This window comes from Ostrinia nubilalis, chromosome 21 (assembly GCF_963855985.1).
Source record: "Ostrinia nubilalis chromosome 21, ilOstNubi1.1, whole genome shotgun sequence".
NCBI lineage: Eukaryota > Metazoa > Arthropoda > Insecta > Lepidoptera > Crambidae > Ostrinia > Ostrinia nubilalis.
The window spans coordinates 3,242,031-3,268,409 of NC_087108.1; the positions used below are offsets into that span (position 1 = coordinate 3,242,031).

General features: G+C 37.1%; 1 protein-coding gene across 1 annotated transcript in view; it reads right to left on the minus strand.

Moving 5' to 3' along the window:
* Positions 1 to 21,847: 21,847 nt before the first annotated feature.
* Positions 21,848 to 26,379, minus strand: part of LOC135082123 (somatomedin-B and thrombospondin type-1 domain-containing protein) — an 82,270-nt gene continuing 77,738 nt past the window's right edge. Inside the window, exons 4-6 of the mRNA XM_063976874.1 lie at positions 25,150 to 25,273; positions 23,190 to 23,266; positions 21,848 to 22,886 (exon numbers count right to left, since the gene is read on the minus strand). Of these exons, the coding sequence (XP_063832944.1) occupies positions 22,684 to 22,886; positions 23,190 to 23,266; positions 25,150 to 25,273 (404 nt within the window). The 3' untranslated portion in view covers positions 21,848 to 22,683. The remainder of the gene's footprint in view (positions 22,887 to 23,189; positions 23,267 to 25,149; positions 25,274 to 26,379) is intronic.

The following is a 26,379-nucleotide window of genomic DNA, read 5'->3' on the forward strand; positions in this document are numbered from 1 at the left end:
TAGCTTAAAATAAATCGTATTGTATGTACATAATGTCGCAGTCAACTAGCTTAATTACGGGCCGGAAGACTTAGCGTGGGTAGGCCTCCCACTAGGTGGACCGACGATCTGGTGAAGGTCACGGAATGACCCTGGATGCGGGCAGCGCAGGACCGATCGTTGTGGAAATTCTTGGGGGAGGCCTTTGTCCAGCAGTGGACGTCATTTGGCTGAATATTATTTGACGATTTGTAAGCACTATTTTTAATAGTCCATGCAAATTGTTAGGGTCCTAACGAATATTAGTTATAAATAAAATAGCGGACTGTATAAAAATAGGTGCTGTAATTCTCGCCAGCCTAATCACAAAAATTATCTATGACTACGCGGTAAGCGTGCGTCGACGGTGGTGTCCAAAGCCGATGCCGATGATGACGCTGTCGGCCCGAAGTGACGTTAGTCATCGTACGCCGCCCACACGTGTCGATGTTGGCTTCTCAACACAAATGATGGAATTTTGACTTGGACTTTTGAGCTGGAAGTTTGAGAACCACATTCGCCGACCCTTCCTTAATTAAAAGTTACAGCGACAGACAAATTAATATTATTTTTGTGCCCGCGGTCTGTCAGCGTGGGCTGGCTTGCGTTTTAATAACAATAAAGATTTGTGATGGGACATTTGAGTTCATTGTATTTTTATTTAGATACTTGCTCCTCCCGTCGTTGCGTACAGACAGCAAATACGACTAAAAGAGTTGGCCAAAAAATGCCCAGCAGGTTTACTCAAATGAATTCTATTCTACTTGTCTTAGATTAGTCATAACTGTGTTCAATAAAGTGCACTGTTGTCAATTGATGAAGCAAGATATAGTGGCCAGATGACCATTACCTTTTCGCCAATTGGAGACGTCAAAATAGCTATTTGAAATGATATAAAGTAGGTAAACGACAAGAGTGCGTGGACTTTACCTGCCTAGCTCGCACTTATTACGTGTCATAAAATATACCTAAGTTATAAATTGCTGTAGGTATTTGATGGAAAAAGAGGCTGAAAAAGGTGATTGAGTTTCTTCGACCACTTCTTCTTAGCACCAGTCCATGTTGTCCCGAAGTGGTGGTAGGGCAAGCTATATTTGGGAAGATGACTATGTACTGAATAAACTATTTGAATTTGAATCGCAGCCCGCATCATTCTATATGAACAACATTGCCGTCAGTCTCTGTAAATTTTCTACTGATGCGATCACAGTACGGGCACAGTGCGGGCACGAGCAAATATCAAACTGACAGGTGCGGACTGTGTTTATTTGACCAGGGCCTCGATTGCGCTAATTTGTGATGTCTCCAATTCAATCGCGTTTCATCTCTTGTCCACACTCCAGTTACGCTCCATTTTCATTCCAGTCGAAGTGCAATTTAATATCGCGGCAAAGATCACGCGCAAACAAAGACAAAACAACGGATTTATGCGCTTTCCATTAAAATTCGGAACACCATATTTTTTAAGCTTAAATTACTAAAACATAGCAAATATTCGTGAGAGAAAATAGCATTCTGTCAGCTTTTACTCAAAGGCGCAGTTGCGTTCCGTTTACATGACATCTTCGTTTGAACTAGCTGTCAAAACGACACCGCGATACGGATTTGTCAAAACAGCTGAAGTTCGTTCGTGGTCCCGTTGCATTCCAGTTGAAATTTTTTAGCGCTGAGGTCCTGAAGCTCTGACCGCAGAATGCATCCAATGTAACAAATGCTCAATACTTCTTAATAAAGCCGCAATACTTGTCGAATTAAAGTCCAAACTCCCAAGGGCCCTTTACAAAGATAAGTGATGTTCCCAAGTTTAAAGTTAGCCTATCAATATCCATCCGAGTGTAGTTCCGCGAAAAAGTTTTCGGTTAACCACTTCGGCCTATTTACCCGCCATAGATATAAAAATCTACTAGACTAATGGTGGTGGCTGAAAACCAGCGCTGTCTAGGGCAGGTAGTCCTTGGCGGCACATGCTGAGCCACCTCCATTTGCTTTTTCTTTTAGCATATAAGTTATTTTAAGCTTATAATGTAATTTTGTTTCTTGTAATTCCTTTTATGTGTAAAAAGCAATAAACGTTTTTTTATTTATTACTTATTTATTTATTTATACCTAATATAAAAATGAATCACAAAATGTGTTGGTAAGCGCATAACTCAACAACGCCTGAACCAATTTTACCATTTTTTTTTAATGGTCATTGAAGTCCAAGGATGGTTTTTACGGCGAGAAAAATTCGAATAATTTTCGGAAAAACCCCGGGCGAAGCCGCGGGCGGAAAGCTAGTAATAAATAATAATGGGGCACCCTTCTAAAAGTTACCAAGACTATGTTCCATAAAACTTATTGGAAGTTCCCTGAAAAGTTGGGGGCGCAAAAAATAAAACGAGTAGGTACCATTTTACTTTTCGGAGATTTCTCAGAAAAGTATAATTTTCTATAAGTCACTCGGATTATGATGGATTGTTAGCTTTTAATAATTTAATAAATCATCTTTTGTAATTTGTCTGGCAAGTAAAGTAGTTAATGTCAATTAAATTTTCATTAATTGAAAATATTTTTACTAGTAAGTAAATAAAAAGATTCTAATTTTTGCGCGATGGCGTGCACGGTGGCGATCACTGCGCGTGCAAAAGTTATTGATCCACCACGTGCAGTGATCGCCACCGTGCACACTATCGCGGACGTAGGCTGAACGCGTTGGTTTGGCCGAACCTTAAGATGTCTTGCCTTAAGAAGTCACGGCCTTCAAAAATAAGAATCTCCACTTTGAACTTCTGCCAGTGTCGACATAAAGGTTCGGCCAAACGCGTGCAACCTGCATATAGGATCGCCATCAGCCTGAGCTGCACGTGTTGGTTTGGCCGATCCTTAAGATTGTCTTGACGTGTCAACACACAGGAAAGGACTAGTCTTCCACATAAAGTCGCTGCCCATTCTAATATTGTACCGGATAATTGAAGGAGCAGAAAGGTCATCAGTCTCGCTGGGCTCAATGACAGTGTAGAAATATACAGTAATGTACGACTACAGAAAACTTTCCCCCGGGGCAAACTTGACCTTCACTGGTTGTGTTTTTATTGGCGGTCAAGCTGTAGATCACACATAGAGTTGCAGCAGTGGGAACGAGAGGTGAGAATAGTCCTGACCACAGAAAACTACATGGTGCAAGTACGGATCTAGAGGGGTTAAACCGGGGCGCGCAGTCTAAGGAGCGCCAAACCGAAAGAAAAAAAAAGACCCACAAGCAAAACGCAAGGCAAAACATAATTTTGATTTAACTGCCTAGATTTTTGATCACATCTTACGAAAGACACACACATCATTTATTTCATGTATCTTTCCAATGTATTCGAAAGTGATGATGATTATTGTCAAAACAGAGTGGACTTTCCTCATCTCTCTCCGTCATAGCTCAATCTTTAGAACTAGTTCGCCGCGCGACATTTCCCGAGGGGCGTAAAACAAATTCCACCGAAATGAAATTATTGTCGTAAGTCCACGATATTGTTGAGTGCGTCGTTTTGACGGAAAACTTTCCCGACGTTTTCCGAGAGGGAAACGTGTAATCATTGAGCAATCGCTGGTGGGAGTATGATTTATTTAGTTTACTCAAGGCTGTGCCCGCGGCTTCGTCTGCGTTTTATTTTCTTATACACCACTATTTTTGCTGTCACTCGTTTTATGGATCCCGTTTAATATTAACGTTCTCACGAACATCCCGTTGTATCCCGTCGATCCGTTGGAATTTGTGATTCCAATTTCTTACACAACGTGTGTTCACAAGATTGTCCAGTTTTGCGCAGGATGCATTCCTGGAGAAACAGGCATGCCAGTTGCTTAAACACAATGACTAGTAACAAGCGTATTAGTTACTGGCACGTGTATAGTCACCTTTAGTCATTAAGAGACCCCTTTAGTTTATACTTAAGCTTTACCTATACAGGGTGTCCCAGAATGGGTGAATCAAACTACTAGGGGAGGTAGCTCTACTAATGTACATGTTACAGGAAATGTATGAATTCTAGGAATTGTATACTATTCCTAGGAAATGTATACAATTCCGAAGCTATTTAGGAAATGTATAAAATATTGCTTCAGAGATTTTTTAATACGCACATATCCTAGGAAATGTATACTTTTCCTAGGAATTTTATAGAATTCCAATATTGTATTAGGAAATGTATAAAACTAAGCGGAACAAGCGCGGTCGCGTGATCGGGTGTCCCTCGGTACGCCTAAAATTTCATTTAGCCAAACCACATTGGCCGATAAGTACTTTTAACTCACAATTATTATTGTTTAACCTGACAGTTGTTTTCGCACTATTATACTTTGGTCGAAAAAAATATTTGCCTAAAATTTATTGGCATACCTTTCTTTCGGCATCACGCATATTACGCTGAAGTATTGGAAATCCGTAATTTTAACATCTCTTTTATTAAACTATTATTGACATGAAGGTTTTAGTACTCCTGTAGCTGGATAACAAAGTCTCGGTTAGGTTAGGTTAGACTTGCGACCTTACACATACACAGCTGCCGCGGCACGGTAGCGCCATTTAAGTTTCGGAGAACAAAAAGTGGCGTAATAAAAATAATTTTGTGTAAAAAAAATATCTTAATTACATTTCCGATTGCTGTTTAGGAAATGTGTAATTTTCCTAGGAAATGTGTCTAATATAATTTACATCACACATTTCTTGGACATGTCACCATGACATGACATCACATGTGATGGTGATTTTAGGACTTATACACAATTCCCAGAAATTTATTTATTTATTTATTTTATTGGGCTATCAACATGAGATACAGTATTATACACAATTAAAAAAATTAAGCCAAAGGTCTCTAGCTAACTGCTCCCACACCTGAAATTGTATACAATGACGGATTTCATACATTTCCTGTAACATACATACTATCCCTAAAAAATATGAAAAAAGAAATAAAGGACACAAAAAAAATTATGAAAAAGTGGCTATAATTGCTGCGTTTGGAGTTTATTTGTACTTTTTTCTTACTAATATTAATTGTACATGATCGCTTCGTTTTTCTGTAAACAAACTTTTGAAAATAATGACTAGATTTCGAGTTTAGAGCACTTTATTTAAAAAAAAACCAAACTCAATTTTCTTTTTAGGGATAGTATATTAGTAGAGCTATCTCCCCTAGCAGTTTGATTCACTCATTCTGGGACAACCTGTATAATTAATTTGTGGTCGTGACAATTTAAATTTATTTCGATTCAAAGACCAAAAACGAATAAATTATCACGACTCAAAGGAAACTCTTTGTCTATAGAAAATGGGCTTATCATTGAAATTCATCTAAATTAATAATGTGATTAGAATGTTACATTTAAATGTAGTTCGTTCGTTTCAGCCAAATGACGTCCACTGCTGGATAACGGCCTCCTCCAAGGTTTTCCACAGCAAACGCTCTTGCGCTGCCCACAGAAAATTAGCTCTTATTTCATGAAAAATAAAGGTGATAGGTCTATGTAGTGTGAAAATTTCATTGCTACATTACGCCCGAGAATTTTCCCTGGAGATAGGTAATTTGGGTCGCACTCAGCAATATAGTTAATCAAACCAATGGACTCTTAATCAACAACAGAACGTCCACGTAAGGAATACACCTGACGTGGGAATAGTAATCCCACTTACAGATGCGGGACTATTTTTACCACTCGTTCCCATCCCTATAAACTAATATTAGCTGATGGGGGTGGGGATAGGGTGATGTTATCCTAAAGCCTTCCTCGATAAATTAATGGGCTATACTTATTGTGATATAGTGAGACTGGCTATATTAAAATTGAAAAAATCAAAATGGCGAATTTTAGGCGCCATAATGTCTTAAAAATCATTTTTTCCCCTAAAACCTATCGAGTGGGGTATCAAAATAAAGGGCTTTGTATGTAGTTTACAATAATTTGTACGTTATTTAACTAAAAAGATTAAAATAAAATTATTATTGAATAAACGAAAAACCAACTAAAAAGATAAAAATAAGACAACTTAGGGTAAGTTGCACCACCTAACTTTGACAGTAACTATTACGATAACCGGTGGTTTTTGTATGGAGTTTGACAGATTTTTGAAGTTAAAGTAAGATGGTGCAACCCAGCCTTAGTGTTCATAAGCAGTCGGAAGCGTCAAAATACATAAAAGAATCAGTCATTGATGCCTCCGACTGCATTTGTGAACACTAAGATGTCTTGTTTTTATCTTTTTAGTTCATTTTTACGCAGTTGGGTTTTTGTTTATTCAATAATTTTATTAGTGGATCTACCGGGCTAACAAACGTTTATGTTAGGTATTTCGTCTCATATTGAGGCGTTAGAAATCCAGTTATCCCAAGATAACCGAGTTATCAGGTAATGGACTGGCGAGAAGGAATGTTGAAGAATAATAATTATTAGACACGTTCGTATATTTTATGCCTGTGTGTTTGTAATGAGAATTTCGTGCATCTACATTAATATTACTAGCGGCCGCCCGCGACTTCGTGCTTTCGCGTGGTTTTGCGAAATCCCGTCTAAGGCTGAGTTGCACCACCTAACTTTGACCGTAACTATTATGATAACCGGTGTTTTTTGTATGGCGTTTGACAGATTTTTGACGTTTGTTAAAGTCAAAGTAAGATGGTGCAACCCAGCCTTAGTGAACATCTTCATTCTAAAATCCCCATGCAAAGAAGAACGGTCACGCTCCATACAAAAAAAACCCAGGCCCGACAGAAACGAGACATACCTCAATTTTTTGTCATGTCTTATTTAGTTAAATTATATATTTTTTATATTCGAAATCTATGTATAACACCAAAATATTACCCTTTGTTTTTGTTCAGGCGTTATACAAAAACTAATACAAAATGCCTATTTATCACCAAAATTGGTAAATGTATGTACCTAAATGTCTATTACAGCTGCTATGGAATGTATCTAGGTGACCTGTAGGCCTAAGATGCGCGCCGTGATAACTTTTATCGACGTAAAAATGTATAGGCAAAATCGATAAAATGGCGTGATAACCTCTTATCACGGCGCACATCTTAGGCCTACATTACTGGAGATACAGCCGGATTATACAGGGTGGAAACGATAAGTGATTTCACTCGATTATTTCTAAAGTATACAAGATATCGAAAAACTAGTTACTGATTCTGAAAGTTCTTCACGAGCTCTTTCAAATGGTACCAATAATAGGTACAGATTATGGAAGCTGGTAACATTGAATTTTTAGATTTTGTAACTTCTCGTTTCCACCCTGTATAATCCGGCTGAATCTCCAGGTCACCTAGATACATTCCATAGCAGCTGTAATAGACATTTAGATACATACATTTACCAATTTTGGTGATAAATAGGCATTTTGTATTAGTTTTTGTATAACACCTGAACAAAAACAAAGGGTAATATTTTGTTGTTATACATAGATTTCGAATATAAAAAATATATAATTTAACTAATTAAGACATGACAAAAAAACTAAGGTATGTCTCGTTTCTGTCGGGCTTGGGTCACAGATGACCGTTCTTCTTTGAGACTTCTAGCACCTGTAGTTTCTAAGATTTCGTGATGAGTGAGTTAGTCAATCCTTTCGCTTTTATAGATATAGATAAAGATAAGGTGTAGTTTTGGTAGGACTTGTAGAGTTAGGGCGTATAGAGTTAAAAGCTTGGCTCTACATGAGATCTGATTTTTTAAAAGTTTTCTATGACAGAAAAAAATCGCGGTCAAAAAGTACCTAAGTTTATAATACTAACGCCCGTATTCATAAATATTACTATGAGGTGTCACAGTGCGCGTGGACGCACAGGGTGACACGTGACACACGACAGAGCTCTATTCAACGCTGTTCATTCGATTTGCAGCTTCACTTATATTAAGCAAGTATCGTGTGTGAATACGGGCGTTAGTTACGACAAAGTCGAAATATTGTTTCGCAAAATGGCGCGAAATTATTTTAGAGCTTGCCTTGAAAGGGTCATAATAGAGTATGTTAATAAGTAATTTTATAAAAACCTCCTCACTGTTCAGAGCGGGCGCAAAAAACAAACGAGATCGCGAGCGAAAAATTAAACAGCAAAGAGTGCTCTAATTGTTGTTACGAGGTTCCGTATGAAAATCAAAATCGTCATGTCTGTCCTTCCGTATGTCACAGCCACTTTTAACCGAAACTATACGAGCAAGATGACTTCAACAAACATTAAAAAAAGAATTGGTAAAATTGATCCAGGCGTTGTTACAACTCATTTTGCGATTAATTTTTATACATATTAAAGATTTAAATAGTACTTACAAATCGACAAATATTTTACTCTTGAGGAACCTCTACATATCTCATAATCTTTTTACCCTACCAGCGCTTCGAGACCAACATTTGGCAAGTGCTGAGAAGAAGCGCCGCAACAAAGTTAGCACAACTGTCTGCCGATAAATAAATAGAAATAGCAGTAGTAGGTACTTTATTAGGTAGTCATTTTATAAAAAAAAACCTCAGTATTGACTACGGAACCCTAGAACGGGCTGGTTGCAGCAACGATGCAGGCAAGACCTGCTTAAGTTGATTTTAAAAAGACTACCCCGTTCTTACTACGTAGGTTTTAGCTGCTTAATATTTAGTCTGCAGCATTTTCTATAGGAAGTTGAGGTTAGGCCAAAGTTCACTGTGAAAAAAACTTGAGTTTACGTTGGCCTGGTTTAAGAATAAGGCAATTTTCAACGTATTCCTTTGGTTTTAGGTGCTTTTACAAAATACTAGAATTAGAAGTTGTAAACCACATTATAAATGAAAGAACGAAAGAAAAAATATTTTGGTTCCAACATAAAAATATCACACACAGTTTGAGTAAGTTAAAAGTAAGAACCAAAAATGGCCACCGCTCATTTTTTTGTCTGAAATATAAAATATACACATAGAACCCGCCACGACTTTATGGGTATAAGTACTTACATGACTTTAATAAACTGTAGAAACTAGATTAAAGAATATTATAATAAGTAATATTTGAACTTATATTTTCAGAATCAGAATCATCATTTATTTTCTCTTAAAGTACGTATTTAAATTACATACTAAGTAGGTATCCAAAACTCTATGTAAACAACAAAAGATATTAAGATACTGTAACTTTTTGTTTAGTTTCTTATTAATACTTAGTTGCTTTCTCATTTCAAATGTAACTGAAAAACTGTGATAAAACATTAAATAGGTAAGTGAAGTAATTTATAAAGTTTTCAAATACAGTCAAACCTGGATAAGCGAGAGTTCAAGGGAGCACAATCTCATTCTCGCTTATAGAGGTTTCCCGAGTTTCTCGCTAATGCAGGTACATGGGTAGCGTTTCTCTCTTATAGGGGTACGCAGCAATAACAAATTCCTTCGCAATTGAAAACTATAAACTGAGTAAGTCTGACAAACAGGACGGTACACAGGCACACGTGTCCATTTGAAAATAATGCGATAAAATAACAACAATAAAGTTATATTTAGTTCCACGAAATAGAATAGGAACAATATTGACGAGAATACAAAAACAATGGTAGGAAGTTCCACGAAAGTTAAGAATGAGTCATAAAATAGCACATGTTAAATTTGTAAATAAAGCTCGACTGTCGCTTATAGAGGTATAGATAAGTAGCAGTCTCACTTACGGAGGTCTATGAGGAAAAAACGACTCTCTCTTACAGAGGTTTCTGTTTCTCGCTAATAGAGGTTTTGGGAGCTTAAAATGACGGGTCCTGGCTATTACTCTCACTTATAGAGTTTTCTCACTTATCCAGTTCTCACTTATCCAGGTTTGACTGTAATTGTATTTTATCACACCAAGTTCTGAACTTCATAGAGTAAGTTGTGAGAACTGTCAATGATAAAAATGAAGAGTAACTAAAGCCTGGTCCGTGAGCACGTCGAATTTTGTCCAATGACCCCAAGCTACCCATCCTTATCGCTAGCGCGTAATTATGTTGCTGTCGCGCTCGCACACTCACTGCGGGCGCCCGTCGCACAGTCGTGACAGCAATATAATTACGCGCGAGCGATAAGGATGGGTAGCTTGGGGTCATTGGACAAAATTCTACGTACTCACGGACCAGGCTTTACCTACAAGAAAAAGATAAAGTAGGTTCTAAAAACCTAGACAAACGACTAAACAAACGTTTATCTTTGTCTAAACATTATCAGACTGAGCTTTAACCGTAACTATAACCATAACCGGTGTTTTTGTATATCGACGCCTTAGACTGAAAACCTCTTAAGTGTAAAAGAAATATTTTTTCAGGAAGAAGATAATACTGCGTGCTGTAAATTTTATGTGACTTAACTTTGACTTATGGTCCTATGTCCCCTAGATGGGGCAGAGTAAATTTTATGTAATTTTCTTTTATGATTTTTTGTTAAATGTGTAAAATAATATCCAAAACTATTCTGTAATCTATTAGTTATATTCTGTGAGATTGAACGAAATGGATTTAAGTGCATAAATATGAAAAAAAAGCATTCCCGAGGTTTTCAAACTATGGCGGCGATATGTAAGTAGTATGACAGACTTTTGGCGTTTGTTAAAGTTAAAGTAAGATGGTGTAACCCAGCATAAGTGTATTTATAGTAAAATACTAGTCCTACTGTTACTTTCTATCCCTTAAGATTAAGGGGTTTCTTGATAGATACCTGAAAAGTTAGGACATTAATCTTTATGAAGAGGAAAACTTCTGATTGGCCCTTTGAAAGGTGTTCTAATTGTTGGATTACGAAGATTCTTTGTAAAATTAAAAGCCTGATAATTAATTCCCATTTACTGCCTTCTGTAAGTTAAAATTTTAATCGTAGATAGATACGTTTTAACAATTTCATTAAAAGTAGACCATGAATGAAAACATGATGTGACAAACAATTTGTCTTTAGGGTGTCTGGGCATACAATCAATTTTAATAATTAGAAAGAAAGAAAGAAAGAAACATTTATTACGATGAACATCACTTAGTTAGCGACAGAGAACGTATACTTACAGAAAAAAAGACAGAAATAGCACATACCTAAATATTACAAAGAAATAAAAAGTGAAATGAGCAATGCTATCCTGTCGCAACAGCGATGCCCATCGCAATGGGACTCCACTCAGCATAATATTATTATGCCGTGGCCCACGGTGGGGAAGGCCACGACGCTGGTTTTCAGTGGGCCCCATGCTGAGTGGAAGTCACGGACACTAACCTAAACTGCACATCAACATCAACAAGGCCGTATAAATATAAATACAATAACAATAATAATAATAATGTGCAAATAGTTGTAATTATAATAATTAATGTTCTCTTATCTGGACATTTTATTGCATAATCGTATTGTACGAGCACGATCGTACATCCTGCTGCACTGTCAGCATCGACCGCCGGCGACCCTTGAACCCTCAGCGTGCACCGTCGGCACTCTACACCGACGGCACACTACCAAATACCTTTGAATGTGTACAAACAATAAACCATGTATAAATAGCATAACATAATACCAATAAATCAGATATCAACCGTCCGTCGTTGTGTCTCATTTCCCCCCGCTGCGGCCAAGACACCCTTAGCCGTCGCTATGATCAGTCCGGTGAGTCTGCCGGGCTGGCAGCGGGTCCCCGCCGCCTACCTACCGTCCTAACGCTGCTGCCCTGGGCGACCTGGGAGCAGCTTCCTTCCTATCAAAACCTTATTATGTCTAAGTATGTCTAGGGACTTAGTGTCTTAGGGAATAGGGACTCTAGGCTCACTAGGGAGTTAGTTCCCTTCCTGACCGCATATCCCGGGCACCGGAGCGGTGCCTTACAACCACTGCCTCCCGCCCGTACACGTATAAATTTTTACTTATTATTATTTTTAGATCATTATTACCTAATTTACCTACCTATCACCTAGCTCGCAGCTTAACTATAGCACTAAGCTCAAATTATTTTTATTTAAGCCAATAAAAATTAAAAAGGCACAGACTTTGCAAAAAAAATTTCAGCCTAATGTGCTGTACATACAACATGATCAAGCTAACTGCGCACCTCGCTAGAATGCCACTCTCCCTCGCACTCACCCGCACACCTCCCCGCGTTCGCTCCGCTCGTCGCGTCGACGTGACGTCACGGCCGCCAGGTGCGCAGTTAAGAGGGTTGTAATAGCCCATCCGCGAAGGGTAAGAGTAATAGATGTATGTGCTATTTTGTAAATGTCTACTTAGGGTTAGATGCCCACAAAACATGTAAATAACTTGTTATTAATCTAAGCGTAACCGCTTGAGAATTTGACAAATGATCACGCCAGATGGGGTGGAGCTACGAAAGTGTAAAGGAGAGGACACGGCCACTTTCTATCCGCGAGAATGCGTGATAGGGTATTTTCCACAGATATTACCGTTTTTTGCAGGAACGATTTTTACAGGCTCAGCTTAGAATTATACGATTTTAATTTAACGTTCAGAGGCGTGAGTTTACGTCAAACACATTCGATATCGACTGCGTTAAAAAATATATATGAAGATTTTAGTTCTTGAAAGTTTCCGCTAGGGGCGCTGTAAACTCACACTACGCCCCATGGGCTCGTTGCTTTGGTGTCGTCTCTATTTAAATAACTATTAAAATCAAACCAGAAATATGCGTCAACTAATATGAATATAATATGAAAGAAAAGAGGCGAGTATAAATTGACCTTAAACACCGAGCGAGGCATAAAAAGGGGGACTATTTTTAGTGCGGGGACTTTACTAAATATAGGATACGTTTAGCAAACTAGTGACACAAATGTGCTAGTGACCACAAGGCACCAAGGCATTATTAAGGTTACGAGCACAAAACAGAAACCTAGGTAAGGGCCTGCAAAAACGTAAACACATGAGTCACCGAGTTGATATACTCGTATGTATTTACAATCACAGAAAACCATGTCGTTGTATAGGTATGGTCAAGTGAAAGCAACTGGACACAAAAAAAAATTACTTACGTCTGTGAAGATAATTTATTTAAATAAGCTAATTTCATGTTGATTCTAGGAAAATAAACTTCCCAACCAAGCCTCCCCAACCCATCTGGCCAGCGTGGAGAATGTAGGCCAGCCTTCATTCATTCATTCATTCATTCATTTATTTATTGCATCACATAATTATGTAATGTATGTACAGTAAGGTCTTATAAAATATGTAAGGTAAACATATGGGCCCTGCAAGGGCATTGCAATTTTACTCTTATTTACAATAGCAATCAAATAAATTATAGATGTCTTTGATAGGAAGTACATAAAGCAATTTGGAATATAATGTCTATTATTGTATAAAAAATATGTTTGAAAAATTACGCCTTTCCATTTGCTTATGCTAAATTAGAGAGGGTCTTGCTCGAGCAGTGGAGACTAAATGACCTCATGATGATAATAACTATGGTAATGATGATGACAATGATGATTCTTCTTCCTGTCTTGTCGACAACAAACCTACACAGTGTCAGCCCAAAACTCTGCTACGAGTGGCGTTGTCAGTAGCATTAATTAAATCTTCCTGCGTGCAATAGGGATGATGACTGGGTAATGAAATCGAGATCCTATTTAGTCCGTCAGACAGATAATAAAAAAGATTTGGACACATTTTTATTTTTTATTTTTTTCATAGTTAATCGAGTAATTACAGTATTAATATTGAGTTGAAATGTCGCGTGACGTCACTTTTGAGTAAAAAATCTACTCAAGCATGACGTAACGCGCCATTTAAACTCGATGTAGCACTGTTATTATTTAATTACGAAAGAAAATAAAAAATATGAGTCTAATATTTTCTAATTATCTGTCTAACGGACAAATAATTGAAATTTTGTCATCTAGCCTATTGTGGGTACGCTGGGCACGACATCATGTGCTTCATCGATTTCGATGATGATGATGATAATCACTGCTGGCTTCTATACCATACATCTACGTTTGTTCTAAAAAGAACCGTATCAAACTATGTATATTCGCTTCAATGCTTCGTAGATCCAAGTGAAGCCTACCGGAGGTGATTTTTTCATCCAAAATCACATTATTATGGCCCTGATGAGGTTATTTGTCACACAGGAAAAGGTATTTTCCACTAACAAATTACTTTGTTGTGCCAATAGACGATTCTTTTGGGAGATTTTCTGCTTTTTAGTTACAGAAATATGTAGTTTAATACATAGCTAAACTAGGTATTTCTTTTGTTTATTAAGTATATACTTAGACTAGCTGAACCGGCGAGCTTCTTACCGCCAAATATAAGTTGTCTAAACTTCTGTTATCCCTATGTTCATCAGGGATAATGTAAGATTCTAATGGGGAAAGAATTTTTCAAATCCGTTCAGTAGTTTCGGAGCTTGTTAAAGCAAACAATCAATACTTAATCTTCATAAGTGTAGATTAAACAGTAATTTAACTTTCATGGAGAGTGATACGACCAATAAGTATGTACTATTATTATAAGCACATACTTTAAATTATTTATACACCACATTCTTACTAAAAATACAAATCTTTCGTCTTTTTAGGATTTGCAATAACCATTCTAGAATCTAGTACAAAGCTGAAGAGTTAGGTAGTTTGCTTGAACGCGCTAATCTCAGGAACTACTCGTTCGATTTGAAAACAACCTTTTTGTGTTGAATAGCCCATTTATCGAGAAACATCCCAATAGGGCCGCCCTAGTGGCAGCAGTAAAGAAAAATGTTGCAAAAACGAGAAATATTATTCAAACGCTTTTCACTCGTACGAAGTCGCGGGCACAGTTAGTGTATTATGTAACTAAAATCTACACGTGTTTCTCGTGCTTCCAAAATGAATCACGGCATCCAATAACCCTAATCTGTGAGTGAGATGTAGAAAATTTTAAAATTATGCAAATAAATCATTGCTGTTCACGTGAATTTGTCCCGAACTCGGGACACCGCGGGCGGTTCACGGTGTGGGGAAAAGTTTACCCTTCGCCAGGGTAATGCAAGTCGTAGAAGCCGAAAATTTATTTTATACTAGCTTTCCGCCCGCGGCTTCGCCCGCGTGGAATTTTGTCTGTCACAGAAAAACAATATCGCGCGCATATTTGCTCACCGTTTAGACCTACCCTGGACTACGACAAACATTTTAAGACCAAAATCAGCACAATCGGCCCAGCCGTTCTCGAGTTTTAATCAGACTAACGAACATCAATTCATTTTTATTTATAAAGAAGAAGATAGATTAATTTATATTTATTTCAAACAACATTCATAGTTAATTTAAACCTTTGATCGATAGGTGGCGTGACTGAATGTCAGGTACGAGTACAGAATAATAATAAGTACTACGTACAGAAGGTTTTCTTCGCGAAGGTGATTCAAAAAAATTATGCTCAATATCGTAAACAATATGGTGTAATTTAGCTTGTCTCAAGTGTCGAGCATTATTTTGTTGACAAACATCAGTGATCAGTACTGTGCCGAAGCCATAGGGCTGACTTCGGCAAAATGATGTGTGACGTAAGGTGCCAAACTGCGGAAAATGACGGAGGAAATACATGAATAAGCATGAAATAGCTTACCCTACCACCTCTTCGGGACAATACCTATGAGGAACAAAGACAACATCACTACATGGTATAAAACAAAGTCGCTTTCCGCTGTCTGTCCCTCCCTATGTATGCTTAGATCTGTAAAACTACGAATCTGATTTTGACACAGAGCATGGAAGCGACGACTCCATGCTCTGTGGATTTTGGGGTTATTCCGTATTCGACCCACGACAACTCAACCCACTCATTATTTTTTCCTTACTCAACCCAATTTTGTTCCTTACTCTACCCACAACCAATTTTTAATTTTATGTTCCTTATTCACCCCAAAAACATTCCTAGCTCAACCCATTTTAAAACCACTTAAAAAATATGAGATTTTTATGTACGGTCAGAATAAAAATATATTTTTTAGAAATTTAAGCTCAGTTAACTTTTGTGTTAAGATCATTCTATTGAATAAAACTGCAGGAGTTCTGATACAATAATATATTTGAAAAACGTTTTTCACAAAAGGACACAAATCAAATAGTGACTAATTAGAATCTACTATAAATCCACTATAAATCTATAGCCTGACCAGGAACATAAAAACCCTCGCCATGTTGCGGAAAAGTACTGGTACTAATTTCTTTTAATGGCAACAGTAACTGAAAACTTCATTGACATGTCACCTTGCATGTCAGTTATTGCTGTCAAAGTGTAAACAAACTTTATTTTAAATGTGCGCAATTGGTTTTATGAATTAAATTGCTAAAATATTTTTATAGTCGTGAAAGAAAAGTGGTTCACAATGTGTTAAAGTATCTGTCGAAGAGAAATACTAAGGGTTCGGACAATATTTTCATTGAATAATGTTTCCGACAAAGGTTGTCAAATTGACTGACATGTTTATCGTATAGTACAGTCCACTATGAAAATTAGATGTGGTTTGTTTCAACTACCTATTTTAAAATTTTTTGTCACTTTCTAAGTGTTGAATTTTATGGAATTGGGAAAGAAGTACCGAGTTTGAAGCGTTCATGAGCAGACATTGCAGTTGAATATTCAAGTTCTGAATTTGATTATTGATGAATAATAAAATAAATTCTACTAGCTCGATTGATGGTTTCATTTAATTTATTTAAATCAGGTTACCTATAAAAATATTTTTTCGTTAATTTATGAAAATATCAAATTAGCCCGTAATCCTGAATCCTGATACATAAAGTTAGCCTATTAATTTAACACAGGTACGACTGTACTCAGTGTTGCACTATCAAATGCAATTGACGCGCCTCTATGCCAGGGTTTTTATGTTCCTGGTCAGGCTATACTATGAATCAAACGACTGTGATTTTTATTAAATCAGTATAACCAAGCTATGGCGTATAATTTTTTTTCCAGACACTTGTTCATGAATGTACAAATATTTCAAATAATACAATGTATGTTTTTTTTTCAAGCGGTATGAGATGACAAAAGAAAAATAAAAAAGTATTCATGTGTACAGCTAATCCCGCAGTATAAGTTTTGAGCCTCTTAATTTATTTATGAATTTACCTTAAAATAAAATTAAATCTTTGATATATTTTAGTTAATCAATGTTTCGAGCTCAGACTTTCGAATATTATGTTGGAATAAGGGTCTCTTCAATGACTAATTATTATTGAAATTACGGTTTTAACGTTTATTTAAAGTGATAGGTTTACAGACTGTATGCAACGAGATCAAATTGTCGAGTGTTAGAAACGTTCGATTTAAGTTGACAGGAGGGCGGAGCGGCGCGAAGTTAGCTGCGATCTTCACTCTGGTTCCGCGCCTTTGACGTCATGAGTTGTTTTCTTGCGCCCATAGATGGCGCTAACAATCAACATAACTCATATCTATCATTTTTTCATGTATGTATTTATCATTATTAAATTTCTGAAAATACAGTAAAAGTTGTTTTGCTATCCATACTTATTTTTGGTATATTTACTTTGGGTTGAGTAAGGAATGCATTTGGGTAGAATAACGAAATTATGTAATGGGTTGAGCTAGGAATACTAATTTGGGATGAGTGAAGAAATGGGTTGAGTTGTCATGGGTCGAATACGGAATAACCCGGATTTTGATGTGGTTTCTTAATAGAGTGATTCAAGAGGAAAGTTTATAATGTATACTTAGCACCCGTGCGAAGCCGGGGCGGGTCGCTAGTACTCAATAAAATTCCTTAATAACACGGATTCTATTGTCGTCAGTTGTCTGACATCTCCATAAATAAGTCGTAATAATACTAGATCAGTTGGCAAAACAATTTGACTTACCGAGATGGACTTTGCGAGTTTTACGGAAATTGTGGCCGAAACCTATTTGCCGAAATAATTATACGGTGGCGTATTTTTCGTGGCTTTTTGCCTGTTATCTTTATTGAAAACGTTTTTTTCTTGGTGGTTATAGATCGTTCCATCCACAAAGACGCGACCCACCATTCTTCCGCTAATGTTTGAGTGTTATCGGTACACGCTAAATTATTCATGAGTGCACACGCACACTACAATAATGACGCTCGGATTGCTCGGGTCAAACTCCACGCACCCCGCGCTTCCCTCGACCAAACATTGGTGGGGCGCGTCTTCGTAGATGGAACGATCTATAAAACTCCTATTACGAAACTCCTCTGTCCATCGAGCAGGGCGAAGTCATACACTAGTACATTTGCTGATATGTGGTAGCCAATTTGAGAATCCGTTTCATCATCATCATCATCATTTCAGCCACAGGACGTCCACTGCTGATAGGTGGAGACCTAGCCCGATCCTACCTACGACCTAGCGGGGAGCCCAATGATTTCCATATCGCCCGGTTGGTAGCGGCCTACATCTACCGCCTTTCTGCTACCTTTATGATGTCGTTGATCCCATAATTTAAACGGTTCCGTTAGTCCAGAGACTTTTTGTTGATTTAAACGTGGATGAAGTCATGGGCAAAAGCATAGCCAAAAAGACATCTGGCTGGTAAGGAACTGACAAAAGTGACTGAGTTTCTTGCGCTGCTTCACAGCACTGGCCCTTTTATTGCCCGAAGCAGTTATAGGGTTAAAGCAAAAGTAGTACGGGGACATGTAAAAGTTTTAAAAGCCTATTTCCAAAATATAAAAGAGTTTCATAATTTTTTTACCACGGCCAGTGCCCTCGCCAAGTCAAGCACATAATTTTTCGATTTCATAAGATGTATAGTCAACGTCAAAATAGTTAGTGACACCTAAAGCGAACAAAATGTTGACAACACAACCTTATTCCAATTAGAACAAAGACGTGTTACGAACTTTTTGGCTACTTTAGGTGTCACGAATTATTTGACGCTGACTGTACTTCGTGATGTACCTAAATAATGTTATTTTTGATCCATTTATGCTGAAAGGTAGGTAAGTAGTGTTTATTCAATTTGGTGACAAAATTGTGTTTCTCTCATCGCATTTTCCTTTGTTTTGTATCTATCATCGTAATATTATGTATTCCTTTACCGTGTAATGCTTCTGACGCGTGCCATAATCCAATAGAGGTTACGGAGTTCTTTCTAAGGGCTTGTTCCCACGACAATCCAGTTTTGCAATGCAGGAACCAGCAAAACAGGACTGTACGGCTAGCACGAATAACTTTGGAGTTCGAATCATTTGCGTATTCGAATTGCCATCAAAAGATTTAGTACGAAAACTACAACTACGCCCTTGTGAACGTGTCGTAAAGTGAACTTAGTATGAGAAATGGTTGTACGAAACTTATTTTGAGAATCAAAATTGTCACGTTATCGTTTAATTCGAAGGTTGAATATGGAGTTTGTCGAATACGCAAACGATTCGAAGACGAAAGTTGTTCATGCTAGAGGTACTGACATGTGAACACACAATGTCAAATCTCATAAGTTTGCACCCATTAAGACTCGAACCATCAACCATTGGATTAACCTACGGAACTATTCCCACCTCACGTTCCCACCGCTGCAACTCCTGTGTAGCCAGGATCTTCAGCTTGACCGCCAATAAAAACCCAACCAGTGAAGGTCAAGTTTATCCCGAGGGAAAGAAACTGTCATTGGACCCGCAACGAAATTAATCAGAAGAACATAATAAATATCCGTTCGCTTTAAGTTTGCCGCTGGCGATATGACGTCACTCGAAGGGAAGCGTCTAAAACTATAACAAACTATATTTAAAATCTTTTTTATTTATTTTTAATGATAAAAATTGTGTATTTGCGTAAAATAAGACACATTAATTGCGTTTAATCGCTAACTAATTGCTTCTAATCGCGGTTGGGGAAGGGGACGCGCATTCTACGGACCGGCAAACTTAGCGCGAACGGGTAGTAGGAGGAGTTTGGAGTTGGTTGTAATAACCTAGCAGAAAAGTCACAAAACAGTGGGTAGTCTAAAAAAATCCTCGCCTAATATCAGGTTAGATGTAATGGTGCTTGTCATGACGACGGTGGCGCCCCCTCGCACATTTACATGTATATTGCACCGCCAACGACATGTGATAACCGTGTATCTTATCAGGAGGGCAAGTAAAATGCTGAACCCTGCTGTAGTGATGTGGAAATATCGTAATCGTATATCGATAGTTGGATTCGTTGTCATCTTTAGTAGGTCGATGGAATCGAAAATCGAATCCTTTGTAACTCCACACAAAAAAAAAGCATTTCGACCATCTTTCGACATTAAAACTGACATTGTTTGTCTGTTTTGCCATTTTATTGTCAAGTTATTGCCGGAGCATGACAATATCTAATAACAGAATCAAAATGGAGAAATTGGCCTACTCTTCAGCCACTAGACAGAGAAGTAGGAGAAACCTAAGATGTAAGGCGAACATTTTCTCTATAGCACAGAATACAGCCCTATAGTGACCTTTTAGGACAGCTATAGTGGTTCTAATCTACTTTGCTGGCACTTACTTGAGGTTTATTTCTTCCTTTAGTCTGATTTCCGCCGTTTTCTTTGTATGGAAACGCCACACATCTCTTCTTCGCTCTGCTCTACTATAAATAGTCGAGCATTTGGCGTAACCGACTGTAGAATATCGATATCAATACAACACTAGTTTGTACGCATAAAAAACTAAATCAGATTTATAAAGCTGTTTCGGTATACCGAGGTGTAGCTAGAATACAAAGCTGTACTTACTTGAAACAGTTTAGTATAATTTGTTTTTTAAGTAGACTCATTTGTATTACATTATTAAAAACAAGAACTTATCTTACTTAAGTATTTTTTTTAACATTTAGAATTGCATCTCTCGATGGGTTCATCCAGTGTCTAAGTAGCTCAGATGGAAGAGCAGTTGCCCGGCAAGCGAAAGGTCATGAGTTCGATTCCCGCCTTAGGCAGTTCGATTTCTTCAAGTTATTTATAATTATTTTCAAAGAACTGATCTCCTTCACTTAGTTTTATTCGATTGACTCTAACAGGAATCGAACCCTTGAGTCTCTAATCTACTATATAAAAATAAGTCGGGTTTTCCTTCCTGACGCTATAACTCCAAAACGCATGAACCGATTTCCACGGTTTAGCATTCGTTGGAAAGGTCTCGGGCTCCGTCAGGTTTATAGGCTATATAATGTAGTCCACGCAGGCGAAGCCGCGAGCGGAAAGCTAGTTTAAAATATAATATTGAAGAAAAAAATAAACTTAACCTACTGTGAAAACTGTATGAATGACGGAGAGAATTAAATGAAAAATTATTGACTTTTCTTAGCATTTAATCAACATTTTATATACATAAATCGTTTAATTAGATATGTATTCACATGCTATTCGGTTAATATCCTAATTATATTATAAAATTATAGTTACATTAATTTCCTAAAATTAATCGGAAATATTATTGATAATTCTAGGTCCGTCGTTATAAATTCCACTACCATAGGGTTAGCACTAAACTCAGTCAAAGCGGGAGCGTGATTTTGATATTATTACTAGGGATGTTATGGATAATAATATATAGTTTCGGTTATGGATACAGTTACGGATATAAGAATAATTATACCGGTTTCGGTTATGGATATTTTTTTATTTCGGATATCCGAAAGTTTCGGTTACGGTTACGGATATCTGTGCTTTAGAATGCAATTTGAAATAGTTGTCCAACACGGTTCATTCATGGCCGCACACTTTACATCGAATAAAAAGTAATAAAAAAATTAAAATTGATACTAGATGGCATTATAATGGTACCTAAATCAGGCTGTTATGCCTTTACATATAATGCTATACAAAAACAATTTTAACTGCCTACATCCGAAACTATCCGAAACTTTTGAATCGGTTACGGTTACGGTATCGGATATTTTTCGGATATCCGAAAGTTTCGGTTACGATTACGGATATCCATGACATCCCTGATTATTACGACGAGACAGCATACAAATCTGAAGTCTCGCTGACATAATAAAAACTCACTCAGGCATTGACTGATCGCTTGACCTATAAATGCCAAAATGATTTAAATTTGTGAAACTAAATGTATTTACAAATTATTCATTTATTTCATGAAAGTTTCAAAAATGAATGTACTGTAGAAGAATAACTTCATATTTTTTAACGAAATCTCTACCTATGCTAGCTTAAGTTCATATTTCAAGTATGTGTGACGGTACATTAAGATATACAATCTTATATGGTTGTAATAAGATTCTGTTTTGCAACAACCAATATTTTAATGTGCTGTCTTTACATTAGGTACTAGTCAGTGCGAAAGTATTTATGCACTATACCGATACTATATTGGAAGAAATCTTCGACAGCCATTTACATGAATAAATGAAATCTAAACTATGTTTAATCCAATGCTAATGAAATATAACTTTCGAGAATCAGGAGGGTAATATGTTTCTTAAATCATCTCAAACACTTGTAATACGAAATACGTTCAAAACATAGTTATTATTCGAAAATAAAATTATAACCAAATGAATTAAAAATAAATGAACTGTGTTAAAAAACGTATGAAGTTTTGAAAATAAATGAAATACTTTTAAAATTAAAAATAAATGAAGTTACATTTTTTAAAACAAATGAAGTAAATTAATTGAAAACAAATAAAGTACATTTGTAAACAAATGAAGTACTTTAAAAATAAATGCAGTACATTTAAAAACAAATGAAGTGTTTCAAATAAATTACATTTAAATGAAAATGAAGTCGGGTTTCGTGCAGCACTCGCTATGTTTGTCCGGGGTGGTCTCAGACCGGACCCACTTGCCGTGGCAGAGTGGCGCCACCATCGCGAAGAAGCGAGTCGTGTGGCCAGCCACGCCGTGGCCGTCGCATCGCCAGTTCAGATCCCGGCGTAAGGCAGCCGTCTCGCAGAGTACGCAGACCGTGTTGCCTGTTGAGAAAAAAAATGTTAAAAAACTGTTTTGATTGACGGTTTGTTTTTCAGTCGATAGATGTTTTACTATCGGCTACAGTGTTAACTACCCATTTACGTTTTTGCTCTCGATCTCATCAAATGGTGATTCTTTACGATAGAACGAGACGATATGACCGGAAATGGGCAGATAACACTGTGGCCGATAGTAGCTAGCTTAATTTTGCAATAAAGGTTGAAGTTGATTTAGAAGTTACAGAAACTTTGCAATATGATAAAAAAAAATATTTAAATATCGCCAGTAAAAATATTTCTTTTTACCTTCTCTCAGAGCTTTGTAATCGGAGTCGGTGTGGCAAGCCTTGGATACCTTGGAAACTTGGAACTGGACACAGTACCTGAAACAATTCAATTCTTTATTGTACATTTTAAGCACATTTTACGTGTAGCTCGGCGAAATTGAAACGTTATTGGCCGATAGGGTTGTCAATATGGGCGCCAGAATTACTTCCAAGGAGATGCATTGCATCTACATAATATGTACTTTACAGAAATATACTTGAAAAACAATACGGTCCCTGGTGCAGTCGAGTAAAAAATATGTTAATTTTATCTAAGTATTTCCTATTCCATGGATGGATTCCAGGATTCCATCCATGGTTGTCAATCATGGAATAGTCGGCCCACATGTGGTATGGACGGAGCCCCGCAGAAACGAAAATGGCAGTTTATTAAAGGTCACAATAAATTGAAGTTAACAAAAACTAAAAAAAGTAACAAAAATAAAATTGCAATGTCTACAAGCACAAATACCTACAAGTCCTACAACTAATACCATTTGAAAAAAAAAAACAATGAAAAGAGAACTGAATACGTATGTATTTTTAGGGGAATGAACCATCTAGCTTAAAAACGAGTTACACAAATCAACTTAACAATACCTACTTCAAGCATAAATATTAATAACAATTGATTTTTCTATTGCTATTATGTACCTATTTTTGTATTATTAAATTGAGAAATCCTCTTAATTTTTAATAAAAATAAAAACTTCTGCATTTGTGACAACCCTACTGGGAAATACCGCAAGATTGGTTTCTCGGGCCGCAGTCTCGTACGTACATTCCTTTTTTATTGTATCGAAATATTATTTATTCAGATTATTTCGATGCAAAACAAATTGCTAGCAAATTCCTAAAATGTACGAATAGAAGTACCCTTTCCATGAAAATAAAATATTTTTACAGGAACAAATACATGAAGCTGTAAATAAAATATAACCAACGTATGTTCTATGGAGTGACGATCTCAAGGAAATGACTAAAAGAAAAGTGCGAAAATTATTGGTTTCAAGATATTCGATTGGCGCTAACTAAATATTATTATTAGGAATTAGTAGTATTAAGCCCACATTCTGGAGTGGACACCCACAAGGTGGACCGACGACATCATAAAGGTAGCAGGAAGTCGCTGAACGTCGAGACCAACCGCGGTCAACATGGAAATCATTGGGGGAAGCCTATGTTCAGCAGTGGACGTCCTACGGCTGAAATGATGATGATGATGATGATGAAGCCCATATCCTTTAATGGATTTAATGGATTTCAAGATTTCATACTCAAGAAAAGATCTAAGCCTGTGATTGGTATTCAACAAATCTCTGGCTTGAATCAGGATAATATTGATTTTCCATAACATCAACTTATTACAGATAAAAGCATGAGTAGACTCGTCACACGTCATACATGTCTTTGACAAATTGACGCGTCCTCATTCACATTTATGACGCATTTACGTACAATAATGTGAAAGTAACAAAAATAGGACAAATCAACTTCGCTTTATGTGTGGTATACTTGTTTACATCAATTTTTAACTTTACGTTGTCCTTTACATTTAGAATTTTCAACTTTTGCCCTCATCATCTTCATCATCTCAGCCATAGGACGTCCACTGCTGAACATAGGCCTCCCCCAATAATTTCCATGATGACTGGTTGGTAGCGGCCTGCGTCCAGCGCCTTCCTGCTACCTTTATGATATCCTCGGTCCACCTTTTGGGTGGACGTCTCACGCTGTGTTTTCCGGTACGCGGTCTCCACTCCAAAAACTTGCTGCCCCATCGGCCGTCAGTTCTGCTTACTATGTGCCCTGCCTATTGCCACTTCGGCTTGCTAATCCGTCGAGCTATGTCAGCGACTTTAGTTCGTTTACGGATCTCCTCATTTCTGATTCGATCTCGTAAAGTGCCCTAACCCTATCAAAGGACTGTTTTAACTTACTCTCTATGCGAGTTGGACTCCGGGTCGTCAGGGTTCCTCAGGCGGAGGTTCTTCCTGATGTCCACCGTCTCGTTGGAGTGCCGGCTCACCGACAGCTCTCCCGGTAGGATCATGGCTGTCTCCGCTGCAGGAAAAAAGGACAGTTTTGAAAAGCACGTCTTAAAGCTTCAATCACACCAAGGCGTGCAGATTGCCATCGCCGGCGATGGCATAACTGAAACTCAAAGGAAAGGGGTATACTTAATACCATAGGGTATCATAATATTTTTTTATGCATCAAGGCAGGTATTTGACCGCAATCGCACCTGGTGTTAAGTGAGAAGCAGTCTAGGATGGTACGTATCTGCCCTGTAAGTGCCTATTACTTATTTATTCACTCACTGGTTGGGTTAAGGGCATTTCTACTGTACGGTGTATTTTTTCTCAATTCGGTGCTAAAATTTATATTTAGTTTTTTAAGTAGTTTCAATACAAAAAAATAAATGTTACTCCATTCTGAATGTAAAAATAGCATTGTCACTAAATATTGTGAAGTGGTTTATGAGAAATGTTAAGCATCGAATTGAGAGAGCACCGAATTGAGAAAATGAATCACGGAATTGAGAAATGAATCTCCAAATATAAAAATCGCTCCGCAAACTTAGAATTGATGATATTATGAAGAAATACCTAATGTATTTCAATAATTAATATAATAAATACTTAAAACGTTTTGATATCTGATTGCTGGTCTATTAGTTAGATGGTTCATCTTAGGTTTATGTGTCTGAAATACCAATGGAATAAAACAAAAATCCTAATCAATATGTTTAATTTTTTAATAAGGAACTATAATAAATTCTTAATTGTTATATAATATTATTTTAATTTTATTTAAATAAAACAAATAAATACATAACACAGGGTCTCTTTGTTTATTTATTCTTAACCTTAAACATTAAACAAATATTGCAAAACCCAAGAGCTAGATTGACCTGACACTATACCGAAGATATTATATCGGACGTCAGTTTGTACACGATTAAAATGGCACTCAAATAGCTGAAATACAACAAGGCACCAGGTGTTACGGCATTATAGCTGAGCTTCGCCGGTACTAAAGGCTCTACAGAAGCAGTTCAATTCCGTCATTCTCGAAGAAAAAACGCCTCCGGCATGGCACAGAAGTGTGGTGATAGCATTATAGTCATCTCACTTATGAGGCGTGTTTACAAGCTGTTTTCGAGAGTC